Source organism: Phacochoerus africanus, chromosome 10 (genome assembly GCF_016906955.1).
Source record: "Phacochoerus africanus isolate WHEZ1 chromosome 10, ROS_Pafr_v1, whole genome shotgun sequence".
Lineage (NCBI taxonomy): Eukaryota > Metazoa > Chordata > Mammalia > Artiodactyla > Suidae > Phacochoerus > Phacochoerus africanus.
Genome location: NC_062553.1, coordinates 97,138,977 through 97,158,645, shown reverse-complemented (window position 1 = coordinate 97,158,645; position 19,669 = coordinate 97,138,977). Strand labels below are relative to the sequence as shown.

General features: G+C 39.4%; 1 protein-coding gene across 1 annotated transcript in view; it reads left to right on the top strand.

Annotated features, from left to right (window-relative positions):
* Positions 1-345: 345 nt before the first annotated feature.
* Positions 346-19,669, top strand: part of INTU (inturned planar cell polarity protein) — an 80,198-nt gene continuing 60,874 nt past the window's right edge. Inside the window, exons 1-2 of the mRNA XM_047799274.1 lie at positions 346-564; positions 15,287-15,825. Of these exons, the coding sequence (XP_047655230.1) occupies positions 380-564; positions 15,287-15,825 (724 nt within the window). The 5' untranslated portion in view covers positions 346-379. The remainder of the gene's footprint in view (positions 565-15,286; positions 15,826-19,669) is intronic.

Sequence of the window (19,669 nt, the reverse complement as noted above, 5' to 3'; positions counted from 1 at the left end):
TGGAGTTTACCTCAGAAAAAAAACCCAGGCAGAGAGCCTCAAAGGTTTTGGATAGCTGTTTGGCGTAGAAACAAAGAGCAAACTGCAAGAAAAAGAAAAAAGACCGGTGGGCCTTCGCCTGTTTTAATAAGTTAGGCTGCTCTAAAGGAGTCTGTTTAGGAGAGCGTAAGCGCTTAAGTTTTAGCTTCTATTCCTCTTAGACGCCCTCCTAGAAATTTCAGTTCTTTAGCTCCTTTCAGTCTTTTGCTTCTCTCTGAGAAGCTTCGCCGTCTCCCTGGCAACCTGAGCTGTTACCAATTGCAGCTGAGGATTGGTAATCACGTGGCCTCCGCCCTTCCCCAGCGGAGGCAGCATGGCAACATGGCGGCCCCGGTGAGCTATGGCTGTGAGGTCTGAACTTACGCATTTGTTAACTGCTGTGTGCCTGATGATGGCGTTGTGCGGTTCGCGTCAGAGCCCGGAGGAGCTCCCTGCAGAACCCCCTTCACAAAAAGATGAGGATTGTGATTCTGAAGATCGGGTCAGCGACTCGGAATCTTACTCCTCTACGAGTTCCGATTATAAGTAAGGTTCTTGGAGAGGGACAATTAAATCCATCCTTTCTGTCGGGAGATTGTACACGTGGGCTGGGGGGAAGACTTGACGAGTGTTGGCGTGGTAGAGAGTGAGTGTTTGAGGTTTTGTTTTGTTTTTCAAATGGGGTTTATTTGCACCACCTTTCAATCGTGTGATAAAAGTGTGCAGAAATGACTGTACCATTCTTTGTTACTGTAGGTTTTTGTGACTCTCAGAGGTTGAGGCTGTCTTTGTAGTGGGTTCTGTATTATATGAGTGTACCTGTTAGAGTGTTTATAAATTCTATTCTGTCGCAGTGTCTTCTTGCTTCTTTGGTGTCACGATCTTTGTGACTTTAACCTCATTAGTATTTAGAGTGAAGGGACACTCTCCACTTTTTAGAAGTCAACTATTTAAATTATGTAGATTTTTTCACTGTTATAAAAATTAATAGATATGTAAATGAAAGAAAATGCACCCTAGTCTCACCATCAAGGACAAACTCTCCCAGCAGTGTATATTTCTGCTATATTTTCCTATACATCCTCATAATTTTGTTTTATATTTTATGTCATGTGTAATTTTTAAATTCAGAATATCTGTTATTTTCTACTTAAAACAATGAAAAAGTTATTTTTATTCACAGTACCCAATGCTGTTCCAGTTTTGAAGGCATTTATCCCTTACTGCTATGGATTAAGAACTTTTGAAAAAGTCAAAGTAATGGTAGTGGTTGCTTAAAAATGGCTAGCAGTGAAAAAGTTCTTTAGTCAAAATATCAATGACTGCCATATATAGTCATTTTTAGGATGACATTTTTTGTATATTTAGGAATAACAGTTACAGTTATTTAATGTGTATTTAGAAGTATATTAGTTATTTGGTGGTTATTTTCACACATAGGTATGCAAAACATTTTTATCATCTTTAAAAGCATGGAGGGAAAACCATCATTAATGGTTGCTTAAATATACTCACAAGGCTTTTTTTTTTTTTGCTTTTTAGGGTCACACCGGCAGCATATGGAGGTTCCTAGGCTAGGAGTCTAATCGGAGCTACAGCTGCCAGCTTAGGCAACAGACATAGCAATGCAGGATCGGAGCCGAGTCTGCAATCTACACCACAGCTCACTGCAAGTGGGATCCTTAACCCTCTGAGTGAGTCCAGGGATTGAACCCGAAACCTCATGGTTCCTAGTTGGATTCATTTCTGCTGTGCCACGATGGGAACTCCTACTCTCAAGACTTAATGAGGACAGATTGTATTGTGGAAGACTTGAACAAATTTAAGGATATGAAATAGTTTGTGTAATCTTCTACTGTAGTCATTTAAAAAATAATGGCAAAATTCATGGTTATCAAGCAAGGATGTTGGAAGTGTGGATTATATGAAACCTTATTTGTTCTTGCTATGGGAGTCATAGACAGTGTGAGACTCAAACTCTTGGTTTCTCTACATCTTATGATCACACATTTTTAGCCCAAAGAGAATCTGTAATTACCTCACAGTCACACAATTGAGTGTTGTCAGTGTAGGAATTTAAGAGACTAGGTTTCAAATGGGATGCGCTGATTTTGGTGAATGAAGCTAAATGAGCAAGCTGAGGACCTTGTGTTACAAAACTTATTTCAAAGCATTTTGTGATTCAGAATACATGTATGTGGAGTTCCCATCGTAGCTCAGCAGAAACAAATCTGACTACTATCCATGAGGACGCAGGTTTGATCCCTGGCCTCGCGCAGTGGGTTAAGGATCTGGTATTGTCATGAGTGGTGGTATAGGTTGCGGACACAGCTCGGATCTGGTGTTGCTGTGGCTGTGTTGTAGGCTGGCAGCTACAGCTCCAATTCTACCCCTGGACTGGGAACCTCCATATTCTTCAGGCGTGGCCCTAAAAGAAAAAAAAAAAAGAATACATGAATATATGTATTATATTTTAGTTTTTTACAAAATGGTCATTAGGAGTTCCTGTTGTGGCTCAACAGGTTAAGAACCATATATAGTGTCAGTGAGGATGCAGGTTCCATCCCTGGCCTCGCTCTTAAGGATCTTGAGTTGCAGCAAGCTGCAGTGTAGGGCACAGATGTGGACTCGGATCTGTTGTTGCTGTGAATGTGGTGTAGGCCAGCATCTGCAGCTCTGATTCAGCACCTAGCCCAGGAATTTACATGTGCCACAGGTACAGCCTTAAAAAGGAAAAAAGAAGGTCATTAAACTTTTTATATCAGTCATTCACTGATCACACCATATGTTCCAGTTTCATTACCCTCCTAATAGTAAAGGTGCAGTAAATCTCTTATAAAATGTTTCTCTGGTGTGTATTTCATTTCCTACCAAGATTCAGATTTTATGACTGTTGATTCTTGATGTGTAAGATTTAAGAGCAGTTATGCTGACCTGACCAGGTAGGCTTCTGTTCTGTTCTTTCCTTATGATATTTACCTTCCTAAGCTGCAGAGTTGCCAGTACAAGAGTGGCCTTCCTAGCTTGGACAGGTCACTGGAACAGGTGGATCAACTGTATAAGGATGTGAACCTAATCTCTTTCATGAAAGCTGAGAGATAGGAATTATCTCTTGTCCTTCATTGCCTATGTGGAGGTTATTAAGGAAGCTATGCTACTTAGTGATTCACATAAAGTATCTTGAAGTTTCTAGTTAGTTAACTTCTGCATATTCCTTCTGGAAATTATCATTGTTCCTTGCATGCTTTATAACTGAAAACCAGTTTGAGCTGCAAATGATTGCCAATAGAGAATTAATGAGTTTATTATTTCTTAGATAAAATTTCTTTAGGGTACATTCTGGTGTAGTACTTTTCATAGGTTTGTTTAAGACTTATGATTTAAGAGGAAAATGTTAGATTAGTGCACTACATCTTAACTTGGCATATTGGCAAGTCCCTGAGGAAGCTTCAGAGGTAATATTGATGGGTGGGTTAGGTTAAAGAAACCATTGACTAGTTTCAGCATTGAAATAACAGAAATTATGCATTTACCTGCAATAATGCCATTGGTTTACATTTATCCAAGTCATTGAAGTGACATTAGATTGTGTTGGCCAGAGTTATCAATTTTATGACTTAGATCTTTGATTTTTCCAAGTGAATTGTTTGTTTTAACGATAGTTTTAAAGATAGAAAAAAAAGATACTTAAAAGAATTTAGCTGTAAAAAGCTGAGGAACTTCCACTGAAATAAGAAGGATGGCTGGAAAAGAAGGGAAATATGTCCTTTACATTTTTTTCTGGGATTTTTAAAACATCCCTATTGAAGTGTAATTGACATACAGTAAACTGTATTTAAAGTGTACAGTTTGCAGAGTTTCCATTGTTGCGTCAAGGCGCTGCGGAAACGAATCCGACTAGGAACCATGAGGTTGCCGGTTCGGTCCCTGGCCTTGCTCAGTGGATTAAGGATCTGGCGTTGCCGTCAGCTGTGGTGTGGGTTGCAGGGTGGCTTGGATGCTGAGTTGCTGTGGCTGTGGCGCAGGTCGGCAGCTGCAGCTCCGATTTGACCCCTAGCCTGGGAACCTCCACATGCCGCTAGTGCAGCCCTTAAAAAAAAGCAAAAAAAAAAAGTTAAAATTAAATAAAGTGTACAGTTTAAGTTTCGACATGTATATGTCTGTCATAATAATGAACATTTCCATCTCATCCACAGGTTTCCCCATGTCTCTCCTTAATACTACTCAGCTTGTCTCACTCCTTACAACCACTTTATCACCTTTCTGTAATTAAAGATGTGTTTGTATTTTCTAGAGTTTTATAAAAATGGAATCGTATAGTATGGACTCTCTTTTTTGTCTGGCTTCTTTTACTCACCATAATTATTTTGAGACTCATGTTGTTGCCTGTGTGTGTTTCTTTCTCTTTTATTTCTGAGTAGGATTCCATTGTATGGATATATCAAAGTTTATCTATTTCTTGGGTTTTAACATAGGAATGTGCTACTTGAAGAATCATAATATTTCATTTAAAGTTGTGATGTAATGTGTTAATATCCAATTTAGTATATTTTCCCTTTTCTCTCCTGCTCTAAACCCTGACTTCTTTTTTCTTTTTCTTTTTCTTACATCAAATTATATAGATTAAAAAGTCAAATAGGGAGTTCCCTTTGTGGCTCAGCAGAACCGAACCCGACTAATATTCATGAAGACGTGGGTTCAGTCCCTGGCCTTGCTCAGTGGATTAAGGATCCAGCATTGCCATGAGCTGTGCTTAAAGTCGCAGATGAGGCTTGGATCCCACATTGCTGCAGCTCCGATTTGACCCCTAGCTGGGAACTTCCATATGCCGCAGGTGTGGCCCTAAAGAGCAAGAGAAAAAAAAAAGTGAAATAGTATGTAACTAACTAGGTTTATGAAGAGAAATGGTAATTCTCTGCTATCCTGTCTCTCTCTCTCTGCTTCCAGCTCAGCCTGTGTTTTTTTGTTTGTTTGTTTGTTTGTTTTTTTGGTGATGATAATTTATTTTAGTCCAGCAGATGTATATAGAATATTTCCAAAATACTATATTAGCTTGCTTTTAGTAAAGTTAAATATTTTGTAACATCGGTAATTAAACATCCTTTTATAATATTGTATTCATTTATCCATTCATTTAGCAAATCTCTTTCCAGTGTTTGATAAGTACAAAGCACTGTGCTTTTGGTTTTTCTTTCCCATTTAACAAATATTTGTTAATTATGAATTCTCTGCCAGGCATTACACTAGGCACTGGATCAGCTCAGCCTGTTGGAAGAGAATTCATTATCTCTTTGTTTCTCCCCTAGTGTTGCCCATCTCATTTGACATCACACTCTTCTCACTCAGGTCTTCAGATCTAATGTTTCTAGTCCTGTTGACTAGCTTTTGTAAAAGCCACCTCCCCCGACTCTGCTTCTCACTAGCATTGCCTCTTCCATCCATACACCAGTGGAATAGCCCTCTCACTAGTCTGGGTGCCTTTAATTTCTCCTGTTTTCAGTCTTTCTTTCATACAGCTGCTGGAGTTCGCCTTCTAAAACACAGTTCTAAATCATTTTTCTCTAAGAGAACCTATTACAGAAAGATAAAATATGGCAGTTTGGATCAAAAATAGGACTAAGCACAGGCATGAATGTTACCAGTGAAGCTATTTAAATGAAGTGGATATCCCACTGCTTAACCAGGTCATCCCTGTGATCAGGAGGAGAAGCCTGCGGTTAAAAAAATCACAACTCAGAGTTCCCACTGTGGCTCAGCGGAAACAAGCTTGACTAGTATCCATGAGGATGCAGGTTCCATCCCAGGCCTCTCTCAGTGGGTCAGGGATCTAACGTTGCCTGTGAGCTGTGGGGTAGCTCTGGTTCAACCCCTAGCCTGCTAACTTCCGTATGCCTCAGGTGCAGCCCTAAAAGCAAACAAACAACTAATGTTTTCAGGTTTGATCACTGGTTACTGTATTGTTCACTTCACGCAGCCACTTCAATTACAATGGAATGTATTTATCATGTAGCCTGAAGTAACTGAGACTTGAAAATAAGGCCAATTCTATTAGAATCTACAGCGCATTTGCAATGTTAAAGTAATTTTTTCAACAGATTATTATGAGAGGCATCCTAGTATGGTGTAATAATAAGTACTGGCTTAAGAGTAGGGGTCAGACAACCTGAAAGTGTTAACGTTTTAATTTCATCAGATTTTCTCTGGTCTTGAGGGGTTGAAAATTAGAAAAATTCTTGGTCATAACTAGTTGTTTTACAACATGTCTCAAAACTCCAGTATTCTAAGCGGCGGTGTAATTAAAGAAAAAATAGAGGCTAAATGTGTAAGCGTTTCTACCTCTTTGGAAATGAAATCTTTATGTAGGAAAGACATGCTTTTCTTTAACACGTCTTCCTGGTCCTGGGAAATTTTATGGGACTTCATCTATTTTGACTTTTTATTTCAAAATTTAAAATGTTAGGATAACTGTGTTAGGGCAGTGGAACTACTCTGTATGATACTATAATGGTGGATGGTACATATTATACATTTGCACAAATCCATGGATTCTGTACTACCAAGAGTGAACCGTATTTGGGGTGATTATGATGTATCAATATAGGATCATCAGTTGTATCAAATGTACCACGCTAGTGGGGATGTTGATCATGGAGGAGGCTGTGCATTTCAGGGGGAGGCAGTCTATCGGAAGTTGCTGTACCTTCTCAATTTTGCTGTGAATCTGAAACTGCTCTAAAGTCTACTAAATCGTTTTTGTCCTCAACTTGATGGCCTCCGAAATAAATTCCGGATTCCTTAGGATGCTTTTTAAAGCTCTTTTAGATTTGTTCCTTGCCCTTCTGATCTCATCTTTGATGATCTTCCTTTTTTAAGTCACCTGTATTCCTACTTGTCTTAGCTCTGGCTGCTAGTTTAAAAAATAGCCTAGACCAAGTGACTTATAAACAACAGAAATTTATTTCTTACATTTGTGGAGGCTTGAAGTGTAAGATCAGGATACCAGCGTGGGGTTCTAGTGAGGGCCCTCTTCCGGGTTGTAGACTGCAAGTTCTCATTGTATTCTTACATAGCAGAGAGGAGAAGCAAATTCCCCGTGACTCTCATCAGGACACTAACCCCATTTGTGAGGACTCCCCCTTTGTGACCTCATCTAATTCTAATCGCTTTGAAAGGGCCCCACTACCTAATACCATCACATTGGATAGTAATGTTTCAACATATAAATTCTGGGGGGTCATAATATTACTACATTGAAATATTCACCCATTCTTATTTTTACCATGTTCTTTCACACCTACATTTATACATACTTTGTCCTCTCTGAAACACCTTTTCTTCCTTTCTCTATTTGTCACAATCATTCAAGGTCCCTTTTTTTTTTTAGTTTATTTTTTTAATTATTTCCCCAATACAATTTATCTTCTACTGTAGAGCATGGTGACCCAGTTACACGTTCATGTATACATTCTATTTTCACACATTATCATGCTCTGTCATAAGTGACTAGACATAGTTCCCAGTGCTGTACAGCAGGATCTCATTGCTAATCCATTCCAAAGGCAATAGTTTGCGTCAAGGTCCCATTTAAGTGCCGTCTTCTCGTAGAACCTCATTTGGTCCCTCTTAATTTCTCCAAACTCAACCTCGTATAGGCTTTTTTTTGTTTTAATTTTAAGGGCCACATCTGTGGCATGTGGAAGTTCCCAGGCCAGGGCCAGGGATTGAATCTGAGTCACAGCTACAGCAATGCCGGATCCTTTACCCGCTGCACTGGACCAGGGATAGAACCCGCACCTCCACAGCAACCCAGCCGCTGCAGTTGGATTCTTTGGGTTTTCTTTTTTTTTAGGTCCAACCTGTGGTCTATGAAAGTTCCCAGGCTAGGGGTCCAATCAGAGCGGCAGGCGCTGGCCTGTGCCAGAGCCACAACCACAGCAATACCAGATCGGAGCCTTTTCTGTAACTTACACTGCAGCTCACAGCAACACCAGATCCTTAACCCACTTAGCAGGGCCAGGGATCGAACCCACAAGCTCATAGATACTAGTTGGGTTTGTTATCACTGAGTCACAATGAGAACTCCTGTATGTTTAAGAAATAAAATCAAACATTAGCTTGGCCACAGACACAGCAACTTGGGATCCGAACTGCATCTGCAGCCTACCCACTGCTCGTGGCAATGCCAGATCCTTCACCCACTGAGCAGGGCCAGGGATCGAACCTGCAAGCTCATGGATATTAGTCAGGTTCATTACCTCTGAGTCACAATAGGAATTCCCCTATAGGAGTTTTTATTCCTCACTTTTGGCATAAGCATTTCAGCTAGGTGATGAGCTCTCTGATCATCTGACTAAAAGCACAGGAAAACCCTATTAGAAAATGATGTCCTATGGAGTTCCCATTGTGGCTCAGTGGTTAACGAATCCCACTGGGAACCATGAGGTTGAGGGTTTGGTCTCTGGCCTTGCTCAGTGGGTTAAGGATCCGGCATTGCTGTGACTCTGGCGTAGGCCAGCAGCTATAGCTCCGATTAGACCCCTAGCCTGGAAACCTCCGTATGCCCAGGTGCAGCCCTAGAAAAGGCAAAAAGACAAAAAGAAAAAAAAAAGAAAATGATGTCCCGGTCTATGATTTCACTTCTACCAGGGTTATATTGTATCCTTAATTTAGTGATGTGTAGACATGCCCCATTTAGCTGAACGGTTGTGGTAGGGGATAGGGTCATTATTAACATAATTCCAGTGGAGAGGTGTTCCTGATGTAAAAATTTATTTCATGCAACAAATACTCAGTTAGTGGTTGACTGGCTGATCTCTTCTTCTTTGTCATGCTTCGCATTTGTTCCAGTGGTAACTGTGGTTAGGCTAGAAAGAACATCATCAGCCCATCCCAGGTTTCCCACCTCCTCAAGCTGCTGTAACAGCTAACATATATTTTAACCATTAAAATCATGGTTTTTTCTTAGAAAACTGTCAAAAGACTTCAGGGATGAAAATTAGATATTGCTGGTATACAGATAGAATCCATGATATAAGTTGTAATGTTTTTTTATTTTGTATAGTTTCTCTCAGTCCCTAGAATTGTCCTGCTATAATTGTTAGCACTATGAAACTACATAACTACATGTGTTGGTCACTTTGGTAAAGCACATTGTGCTTTCCCCATTGAAAAGAAAAAAAAGTAGTGTAACAGGTTTGGAGTAGTAGCAAAAGTCTGTTTTTCTTAAGGAAATGTAAGATGAGCATTGGCTGATTCATAATGTTTTTCTTGTGGTGGCCAAGGAAATCATAACACTATTTCGTTTGATGAAAAATGCTAACATTAGTGCAACTAAGGGGATGAGAGACTTGATAACTTAGAAGAATCAACGTAGAATTCTTGAATACATCAGTAACTGAGAAACATTGGCATTATCTGAAGTTCATTTTCTTAAATGTATTTATGTTACAGTTTATGTAAGTAAATTTGATTATTTGCAGATTAGCAACTTTTTCTTTGGGACTCTGCTCATGTTTACCACATCAATTAGGGCCTTGAAAATCATTTAAAGTGCTGTCAAACTTTGCCGGCAGACTATAAGTATACAGTTATTTCTGTCTAGAGCAAAGGAGAATAAACACAATAAGAATCTCATTGAAAGACATTTGCACAATGACAGCTTTGCAGCTTGTACCATAGAATCTCAAAAAAAGAGATGAACAAATATTTATGTTAATGCTGATTAATGTGACCCATATATTATAAAAACCTTAAATGTGCTAGATCTAATTCCTTTTTAAAAATAAACCCTTTGGATTTTCCATGTGGTTCAGCTGTTTAAGGGTCTGGCATTGTCACTGCTGTAGCACGGGTTTGATCCCTGGCCTGGGACCTTCTGTGTGCTGTGCCAAAAAAATAAATAAAATAAAAATATTTTATTTTGGAATAAGTTTAGATTTACAGAAAAGTTGCAAAGATAGTACAGAGAGTTGCTGTAAATCCTTCACCCAGTTTTTATTCTTTGATGTTAATCTTTTACACAGATATAGTGTATTTGTCAAAATTAAGAAATTAATATTAGTACAGTATTAACTATATTCCAGACTTTATTCAGATTTCACCATTCCTCTACTTATGTCCTTTTCTGTTCCAGGATCCAGTCCAGGATGTCATATTGCATGTAGTAATCATGTCTCTTTAGCCTCTGATCTGTGACAGTTTCTCAGTCCTTGTTTTTCATAACCTCTATCACTTGGTTAAGATGATGTCTGCCAGGCTTCTTCACTGTGAAGCTGCTGTTTTTCACTTCCCATACTCTGTTCTTTGGAAACATGTCATTAAGTCTAGTCCACACTAAAGGGGAGGAAAGATTAACTCCATCTCTTGGAGTGGGAAGTATCTATATATAATATTAATTTCATTATTAATGAATGGTTGCAGTGAAAAGTTGTTTTTTTTTGTTTTATTATAGTTTTTAATACACCGTTCTAACAGAACTAGTTTGATAGAATAGTCTTTCCAACATTGTTAAACTTTCTGCCACATTAATCAAATTATGCTCTTGATGTTCATCTAAATAGGAGTTAATCACCTGTAGTAGGAATACGGAACCTTTAGCGAATCCTGAGCTAGGTCCTTAAAGGCAGTATCTAGTTTTGGTTCCTATGTCACCAGCACTTAGCCTGGAACCTAACAAACAGAGGTCACTGGAGACGTCTTCTCTCATTGCCAGGGGTTGGAAAAGTCCAGCAGTTCAAGACCTGTATCCAGTAAAGGTTTAAGTTTCTCTATGGTTTTCACTCTTTGGGGCAAGAAGAAGGGAACTGTCATTAATTGGCATTTACCATGCCAGGCACATTATTTTATTTGCTGTTGATAACAGCTCTATGAGGTCTAGAAGAGGAAAGCTAAAGTTTAGAAGAGTGAAAATCTCAATAGAAGAGTTCAAGCCAAGGTCTGTGACTTCTCAGTTTATTTTCTTTTTACTAGATGTTTTGCCTTCTTTGCAGTGTCCTATGTTAATTTCCCTGCTTTTGTTCCTCTTATCTTCCTTCTTTTAATTTCTTCGACTTTAAAAAAAAAATCTTGGGAGTTCCTGTCGTGGCTCAGTGGTTAATGAATCTGACTAGGAACCATGAGGTTTCAGGTTTGATCCATGGCCTCGCTCAGTGGGTTGAGGATCTGGCATTGCTGTGAGCTGTGGTGTAGGTCGTAGACATGCAGCTCAGATCCCGTGTTGCTGTGGCTCTGGCATAGGCCATCGGCTACAGCTCCGATTAGACCCCTAGCCTGGGAACCTCCATATGCCCCAGGTACAGCCCTAGAAAAGACAAAAAGACCAGAAAAAAAACCAAACTTCCCCTTTAAATGAAGTATTTTTAAATCTAGAGGTTAAGAAAATGAATCTCATTCATCGCTGGTGGAAATGTGAATTAGTATAGTCTTTGGGTAAAGTTATATGTAAAAAATGAACATGAAACTTATTAGTAGGTGAGTAACCGAATCTGCTACATCCCTCATTCTATATCCCTTAATATAGCCATTAGGGGTTTTGAAATTGTATTTTTAAGTAATAAACGATAAAGGGGTATGTGTGTATGTATAGATTCCATTCAACTTTTCCAAAGAAACAGTAACAAATAACTCTATATGATTATAAGAACAGATTTTTTTAAAAAATTTTTGTTGAAGTGTAGTTAATTTACAATATTGTATTAGTTTCTGGTATACAGCAAAGTGATTCATATATATGTATATATGTATGAATCTGTATATATATTTTTCAAATTCTTTCCCAATATGGTTTCTTATATTGAATTGTAGTTCCCTGTGCTATACAGTAGGACTTTATTGTTTTTTTTAACATCATTTATATCAGTGACAGGTAGGGAGGGGGTGACATGTATGACAATTACATGCCCATTTATGTAAAATGAGTCTGTGCCTATGTGCATGTGGAAGGAATAGTCACCGATTAGAAATCTACTAGGCATCAATCTCCTCTCCCTCATCATTCCATCTAATCAGTCCTGGTGATTTCCAAACATTTCTCAAATGTTTTTCCTACTTTCCATTTCCTCTACCATTGCCTTAGCTATCATGTTTGCTGGAATACTGAAATAGCCCCCTAAGTGGCCCCTTGTTTGGGTGTTGTCCACATCAAAACTTTCTTCTATCTTTGTCTTGTCAAAGTAGATCTGTTCAGGGATTATCTTACATGTAAATCCTCTACCTAAAACTCTTCACTGATGCTCTCTTACCTACACAACAAAATCCAAACCCTTTGTTGGGTCCAAAAGGCCTTGTGAAATTAGAACTCGGCTTCTCTCATTGTTCCCCGCCTCACCAACTCCACTCTGGCAACTGCAGACTAGCTTTAGTTGTCCACAGAAGCCATAGAGACTATCCCTCCAGGCCTTTGCTTATGCTGTTACTTCTGGCTGGAATTCTCTTCTCCTTTTCCCCTGCAGTTCTCCCAAGCTGTCCTCCCAGGCCACTTGTCCCTTTAAAACTCACCTCTAGGGGCCTCCTCTACCAGAAAATCTCCTTGACCTCACCCTCAACCCCAGGCTAAGCTAGATGACTTCTCTTTTGCCCCTACCATGTGTACTGTCATGAATTCTTTCTCACTTTCTCTTCCCCACTAGACAAGGGAAGGAACTGCTATTTTCATCATTGTAATTCTAGTACTAACCACAGTGCCTGGCACTGTTATTTGTTCCACAACTGAATGCCACCCTCTGTGGCACCCCCACCTGCAGGAATCTTTAAAGCAAAACCAGAAAGTGGTTTCCCATTCAAATTTTAGGGAATAAAATGAACCATAGTCATGTTTAGCAGAGAGGGAAAAATGTTTCTTTGGGTTCATGAATCTTTAATACAACGGTGCAGTTATAAAGCAAATAAATTTCATTCATTTTCTAAATTGATACATATATATACATATGTATCTTCATAAGTATATCGTGTGTTTTCATTATGCCATTTTATTTATTTTTTTGTGGCTTTATGCGTTTTTTTTGTCTTTTTAGGGCCAAACCCCTACATGTGGAGGTTCCTAGGCTAGGGTTCCAATCGGAGCTACAGCTGCCGCCCTACACCACAGCCACAGCAATGCCAGATCTGAGCCGTGTCTGCGACCTACACCACAGCTCATGGCAACGCTATATCCTTAACCCACTGAGAGAGGCCAAGGATGGAACCTGCCTCATGGTCCTGGTCAGATTCGTTTCCGCTGAGCCACAACAGGAAGTCCCATTGTGCCATTTTAAATTATGGTACATTGTTACCTATATTTTTATGATGGGTACGCATAAAAGTTATTTAGACTCAGACGAGTAGAACTGCAAAGTTATTAAATACTAATTTCTGCAGGTACAGACAGTTATGGTGAAAATAGCTGATATGATGAATAATCTACAGTAAGTGGTGCTAAGTGCCTAAAATGATGCCACACGCTGGGAAGCAGCAAGTGCCAAAGAAATGTTAGTTTTGATATCTGGGGATAGTTATACCTTTTTTTTTTAACCATTCATTATGTTGAAAATTCTGTATTCGTGACCAGCCGCAGTGGTTAGTTTCAAATTGAGTAACAGAATAGTGAATTTTTTGGATTAATTTTCACAGTGTTTAGAAAGAGACACTTGACTTTTATTTTATTTATTTATTTATTTTTGGTCTTTTTGCCTTTTCTAGGGCTGCTTCCGAGGCATATGGAGGTTCCCAGCCTAGGGGTCGAATCAAAGCTGTAGCCGCCGACCTATGCCAGAGCCATAGCAACTTGGGATCCGAGCTGCGTCTGCAACCTACACCACAGCTCACAGCAATGCCAGATCCTTAACCCACTGAGCAAGGCCAGGGATTGAACCCGCAACCTCATGGTTCTAGTTGGATTCATTAACCCCTAAGCCACGACGGGAACTCTGATACTTGACTTTTAAGTTAAAAGAACCAGGGTTGCTAATAAACACTGCAGAAAACAGAAATGTCTTTTAGCAGATTGAATGGTTAGAACACAGATTACACCCTTTCATGCCAGGATATTACAGCTCATGTTTCTGAAAAGACTCTCTCCACATGTTAGTTTTTCCACTGTAACCAGTTTTGCTTTAGAGAACAGCTGTTTGAAAGGTAAACCATTCCTAACATCGAACAGGGTAGAGTTTGTGGTTGGGTTTGTTACCTTAAGATGAGTATTTTTGTTTTTTTGATGCTGTTTCAGTCATTTTAACAGCATTAATTTTGTTTTTTTTTTTCACTAGCCTATTCCCAGTTAAAATGTTTTTTGTAATCACATTATGAATTTTGCAATGTGTGGTTTACTTTTCCTACTACAATTATTCATTAAAAGGAGTTTTATGGAAATTATAGACTACGGAAGTGATTATTATTAACCGTGATTATAAGCTAGTTATTTTTAGCCAAGATTTTAGTTCATGGTGAATGAATGTTTCTCTTTTGAAAATTTATTATATAAGCAAAGTCTCTTTATGCTGGTAGGCTTTAGCTTTTTTTTTTTTTTTTTTGTCTTTTGTTGTTGTTATTGTTGTTGTTGTTGCTATTTCTTGGGCCGCTCCCGCGGCATATGGAGGTTCCCAGGCTTGGGGTCGAATCGGAGCTGTAGCCACCGGCCTACGCCAGAGCCACAGCAACGCGGGATCCGAGCCGCGTCTGCAACCTACACCACAGCTCACGGCAACGCCGGATCGTTAACCCACTGAGCAAGGGCAGGGACCGAACCTGCAACCTCATGGTTCCTAGTCAGATTCGTTAACCATTGCGCCACGACGGGAACTCCTAGCTTTTGTTTTAACATGTCAGCCATGCTGATAATTTCTGTGCAAATAGGTTGTTTTTATGTACAACTTCCAGATGTCTTACGTCTTTGGATATAATTGCATAACCTACTATTAATGTAAATTACTGTCCAGTGAAATTGTGTAAAGTGAACAATAACCACAGAGGGGCTGAATTAAATTTATAAAACAAAACAGAACCTTGGATTCTAGAAGGGGGCCATGTCTTTTTTTAATTTGTCCATCACTATGCCAATTTGATTCCCTCTCCTCCAACCCCTGTTCTTCAAGGCTCTACAAAAAGCATTCTACAGGAAATAGTGTTGATACTTGCAATAAATTAGAAATAGTAAGGAGACTTTGAAACAATGAAAGAATTTTCACCCTTCCCATCTCCCTGCACCCTAACCCCCACTTTCCCCCTCCTGTTGGAAAGGAGTAACTATTTTTCTTATGTTTGGCTGTGATTTAGATTACCTTTTCTCTTTTTATAGTGACCTTGAGCCTGAATGGCTGGATAGTGTGCAGAAAAATGGAGAGCTGTTTTATTTGGAATTGAGTGAGGATGAAGAAGAAAGCCTCCTTCCTGAGACACCTACTGTGAACCATGTCAGGTTCAGTGAAAATGAGATTATTATTGAAGAGGGTGATTACAAAGAAGGAAAAAAGTATGAACCGAAACTCAAGCGGTTTACCAAGATTTTAAAAAGTAAAAAACTGTTACCTAAGCGCAGTAATAAAAAAAATAGCAATGCAAGTGGGCCAGTATCCATTCTAAAGCACCAGTCCAATCAGAAAACAGGAGTTGTTGTGCAACAGCGGTACAAAGATGTGAATGTTTATGTAAACCCCAAAAAGTTAACCATCACCAAAGCCAAAGAGCAGCTCAAGCTTCTGGAAGTACTGGTTGGGATTATCCATCAGACCAAGTGGAGCTGGAAAAGAACTGGAAAACAGGGCGGTGGGGAGAGGCTTGTGGTACATGGTTTGCTGCCAGGAGGATCTGCTATGAAGAGTGGTCAGATATTAATTGGTAAGTGCTGCTGGCGAACATCAGTCCTTGTTTGTGGGGATCAATGATTAATGATGCCTTGTGAGAAAAGTGATCAAAACAGAATTATACCCAGAGTGCCAAACAATTAAAGGCTCTTGGTGATATTTGAGACAGTAGTGAAATTGTAAGAATGGGGTACAGCAAGGCAGAGTGTTCTTTTTTTTTTTTTTTCCGTCTTTTTATCTTTTTTTTATTGCCACACTCGTGGCATATGGAGGTTCCCAGGCTAGAGTTCTAATTGAAGTGACAGCTACCAGCCTATGCCAGAGCCACAGCAATACCAGATCTGAGCCGCGTCTGTGACCTACACCACAGCTCACGGCAACACCAGATCCATAACCCACCAAGTGAGGCCAGGGTCGAACCCACAACCTCATGGTTCCTAGTCGGATTCGCTTCCGTTGCGGCTGTGCCACGGCAGGAACTCCAAATAGAGTGTTCTTAAGATAGCTTTAGTGCATTTGAATATATATGTGGGTCTTGTGAGGCCAGGGAACAGATTAACTAATGTTCAAGTTTTTATATAATTTTATTTCATTTTGGTTTTATTTGCTGACAAGAAAAAGAAAATAAGTTGAATGTATAGTGATAATTTAGGTTTGAATGACCTATGTCCAATAACATGATATGAAAACATATAATTTATGAATAAAAATACTTTAAAATTGTATGTTTGCACTTGAGTACACCAAGTTCTTGGGGTGGTTTTTAACTGTTTCCTTTGGCATATTTAGCAATAGTGGTGTTATATATAAATTTCCTTTTACAGGCACTTGTCATAAAATATCCCACCAATTTTGAGGAGAAAATAATAAATCCACAAGTTATTCTTTTTTTAAATGATTTTTACTTTTTCCATCATAGCTGGTTTATAGTGTTCTGTCAGTTTTCTACTGTACAGCAAGGTGACCCAATCATACATAGATATATACATTCTTTTTCTCACATTATCATGCTCCATCATAAGTGACTAGATGTAGTTCCTAGCACAAGTTATTCTGAATATATGTTAAGATGAGCATTTTGTGTTACTGATTCCTTTTAAGCTGTTGGATATGTTTGAGTTAGTAGCAACTTTATTACTTAAAGATAGATTAGTTAAAAATGGGAATGTATTATTAATGAAACTAAAAGTATTAACAGTTCTCAAAATTGACAGTCTTAAGTTGACCCAGTCTAAGAGATTTAGATAAAGGAACTTTTTATAGGTTTTTTAGCAACAATTAAAAGTATATCTTACTTTAAGGAGTTCCCACTATGGCACAGTGGGTTAATGATCTGGCTTGTCTCTGTGGAGGTATTGGTTGATCCCTGGCCTGGTGTCTTATGTTAAGGATAATGGTGTTTGTGCAGCTGTGGTGTAGGTCAGAGCACTGGTTCCGATTTGATCCCTGGCCCAGGAACTTCCACGTGCCATGGGGGCAGCTGAAAAAGAAAAAAAAAAATTCTTACTTTAAGCCCAAATTTTATTTGTTTGTTTACTGATTCAACAAATAATTTTTGAGCATCTACCTAAATGCCAGGAATACAAAGATTACTCAGGATCCGAATACTCCTCTTAAAGAGCTCATATTGCAGTGGAAGAGATGGGTCCAAAATAAGCAGTTTCACACAGTGCCATGAGTGCCAATGTAGGGGTTGCAAGGAGGAATCCTGTAGGAAGGGCATCTGTGCAAATGTGTGCTCCAAGTGGTTGCAACAAGATCTCCATGTCTCTCCTTACAGCATGATGTTAATATTCCTCCCATAGAGAGCTATGGTCTGTGTGTCTCTGCCCCAAACCACTATCCTTGAAATCTGGGTGGGCTTGTGACTACAGCTTAAGTTGTACTGTGTCACTTAAGAAGTGGGATCATAAAATGTGATGCAGCTTTTTGCCTGTCACAATTCTGTGTGGAAGGGGAGGCTACATAAAGAGGCCATAAGTAGTGCTCTGGCTGATGGTCCCAGCTGAGGCCCCAGTGCCTCTGCAGCAACAGTCACCAGGCGTGTGTGGAGACACCTCCAGGTAATAACTCCAGCCCCAACCACCACGCGGCTGCAACTGCATGAGGAACCCTGAGTAAGAACCTCAGCTGAGCCCCATCAACTCCAGAACCAGGAGAGATAATAAATGGCTATTGTTTGTTTGTTTCATTTGAAATATAATTGACATATAACATTGTATACAACATAATGATTTTATATTTGTATATACTATGAAATGATCACCACAGTAAGTCTAGTTAACATCCATCTCCACACATGGTTACAAATGATTGTTGCTCTTTTAAGCTACTGAGTTTTTTGGGTGATTGGTTATGCAGCAGTAGATAATTGGAACAGGAGCTGATGCACACTTACCTCCTCGCAGGTCCTCAACTTCCTTTTGTGTAGTTACAGGATTGGACCAAAATATCGCTGAGGTTTGTTCTTTTAGTTCTCTCAAAGGGGCCAGAATTCCTGCTTATGAAATCCTGCCTGGTTGTTACCATAATTTTAGGATGCCACATACTGGGAAACCCCAGCTAATACATTCTCTTTAGATTCACCTGGGGCTTCTTGGCATGCCTGTTTGTCCTGAGTTGTAGACAAATCCCTAAAATTATTTTTACCCTTTTCTCTTGAAACCTAGCAAAGAGGTGGTTATGACCAATGAAATTTCTGTTCCATATTTCCTTTCCCCTAGATACTCCAATCTCCTGAACCTTCTAGCAATACCAGTTACTTCCAGGTTTAATCTTCGTACCATGTGTATGGGAGGAAAGAGGATGAACCAGAGAGGAAGACTACCATGGTGGTCCTACTGTTTATATTTAAAATAATTTAAAGATACACAAGATGCTAGTAGTCTACTTTTTTTTTTTTTTCCTTTTTAGGACCTCACCTGTGGCGTATGGAAGTTTGCAGGCCAGGGACTGAATTGGAGCTGCAGCTTCAGGCCTACGCCACAGCCACAGCCACGCCAGATCCGAGCTGCATCGGCAGCCTACACTGCAGCTGTGGCAATGCCAGATTCTTAACCCACTGAGCAAGGCCAGGGATCCAACTCACATCCTCATAAGTACTAGTTGGGTTCTTAACCTGCTGGACCACAACAGGAACTCTGCTGGTAGTCCACTTTATAACCTGAGTGCACTAACATGGAGGTGTTCACTTTGTGATAATGCATTGCATTGTATTCCTACAATGTGTGCATTTTTCTGCATGTGTATTAAATAGCAATAGAAAATTAGAAAAATGAGGCTTATGATTTCAATTTTGTAATAGAAAGATTATGATTTACTAATAAATAGAAAAGGAAATTTGTCAGAACAGAACGATTATTTCATTTTTGGTGCACAGCAAAATGCTTGGCTCATAATAAGCCCTCAAAAAGTGAATGAATAAACTATGTAAAAATGAATACATGCAGGGAAAACAGAAGTTAGTATAAATACAGCAGAATGCTGGTAGTGTTGGATTAGTGTGGGAGCATTATGGGTGATTGTTTTCTCTACTTTTTTCAGGTTTTAAATTTTATAATTATGTATTTTTAAAATCATATACTTTGTGAGTTCTCATTGTGGTACAATGAGATCGGCAGCATCTTGGGAGTGCTGGGTTGCAGGTTTGATCCCCGGCTGCACAGTGGGTTAATGGTCCAGCGTTGCCTCACCTGTGGCTTAGGATGCAACCGGGAACTCTATGCCGCAGGGTGGCAAAAAAGAAAAAAAAAATTCACACACTTTGGGAATAAAGAATGGATGATGGTGGTTTGCTAATTGAACAAAGTACTTCTGTGATGGTATTTCTACTTGTTTCTTTCATAGTGACATTTCACACTTCAGTCACCCCATAGGCA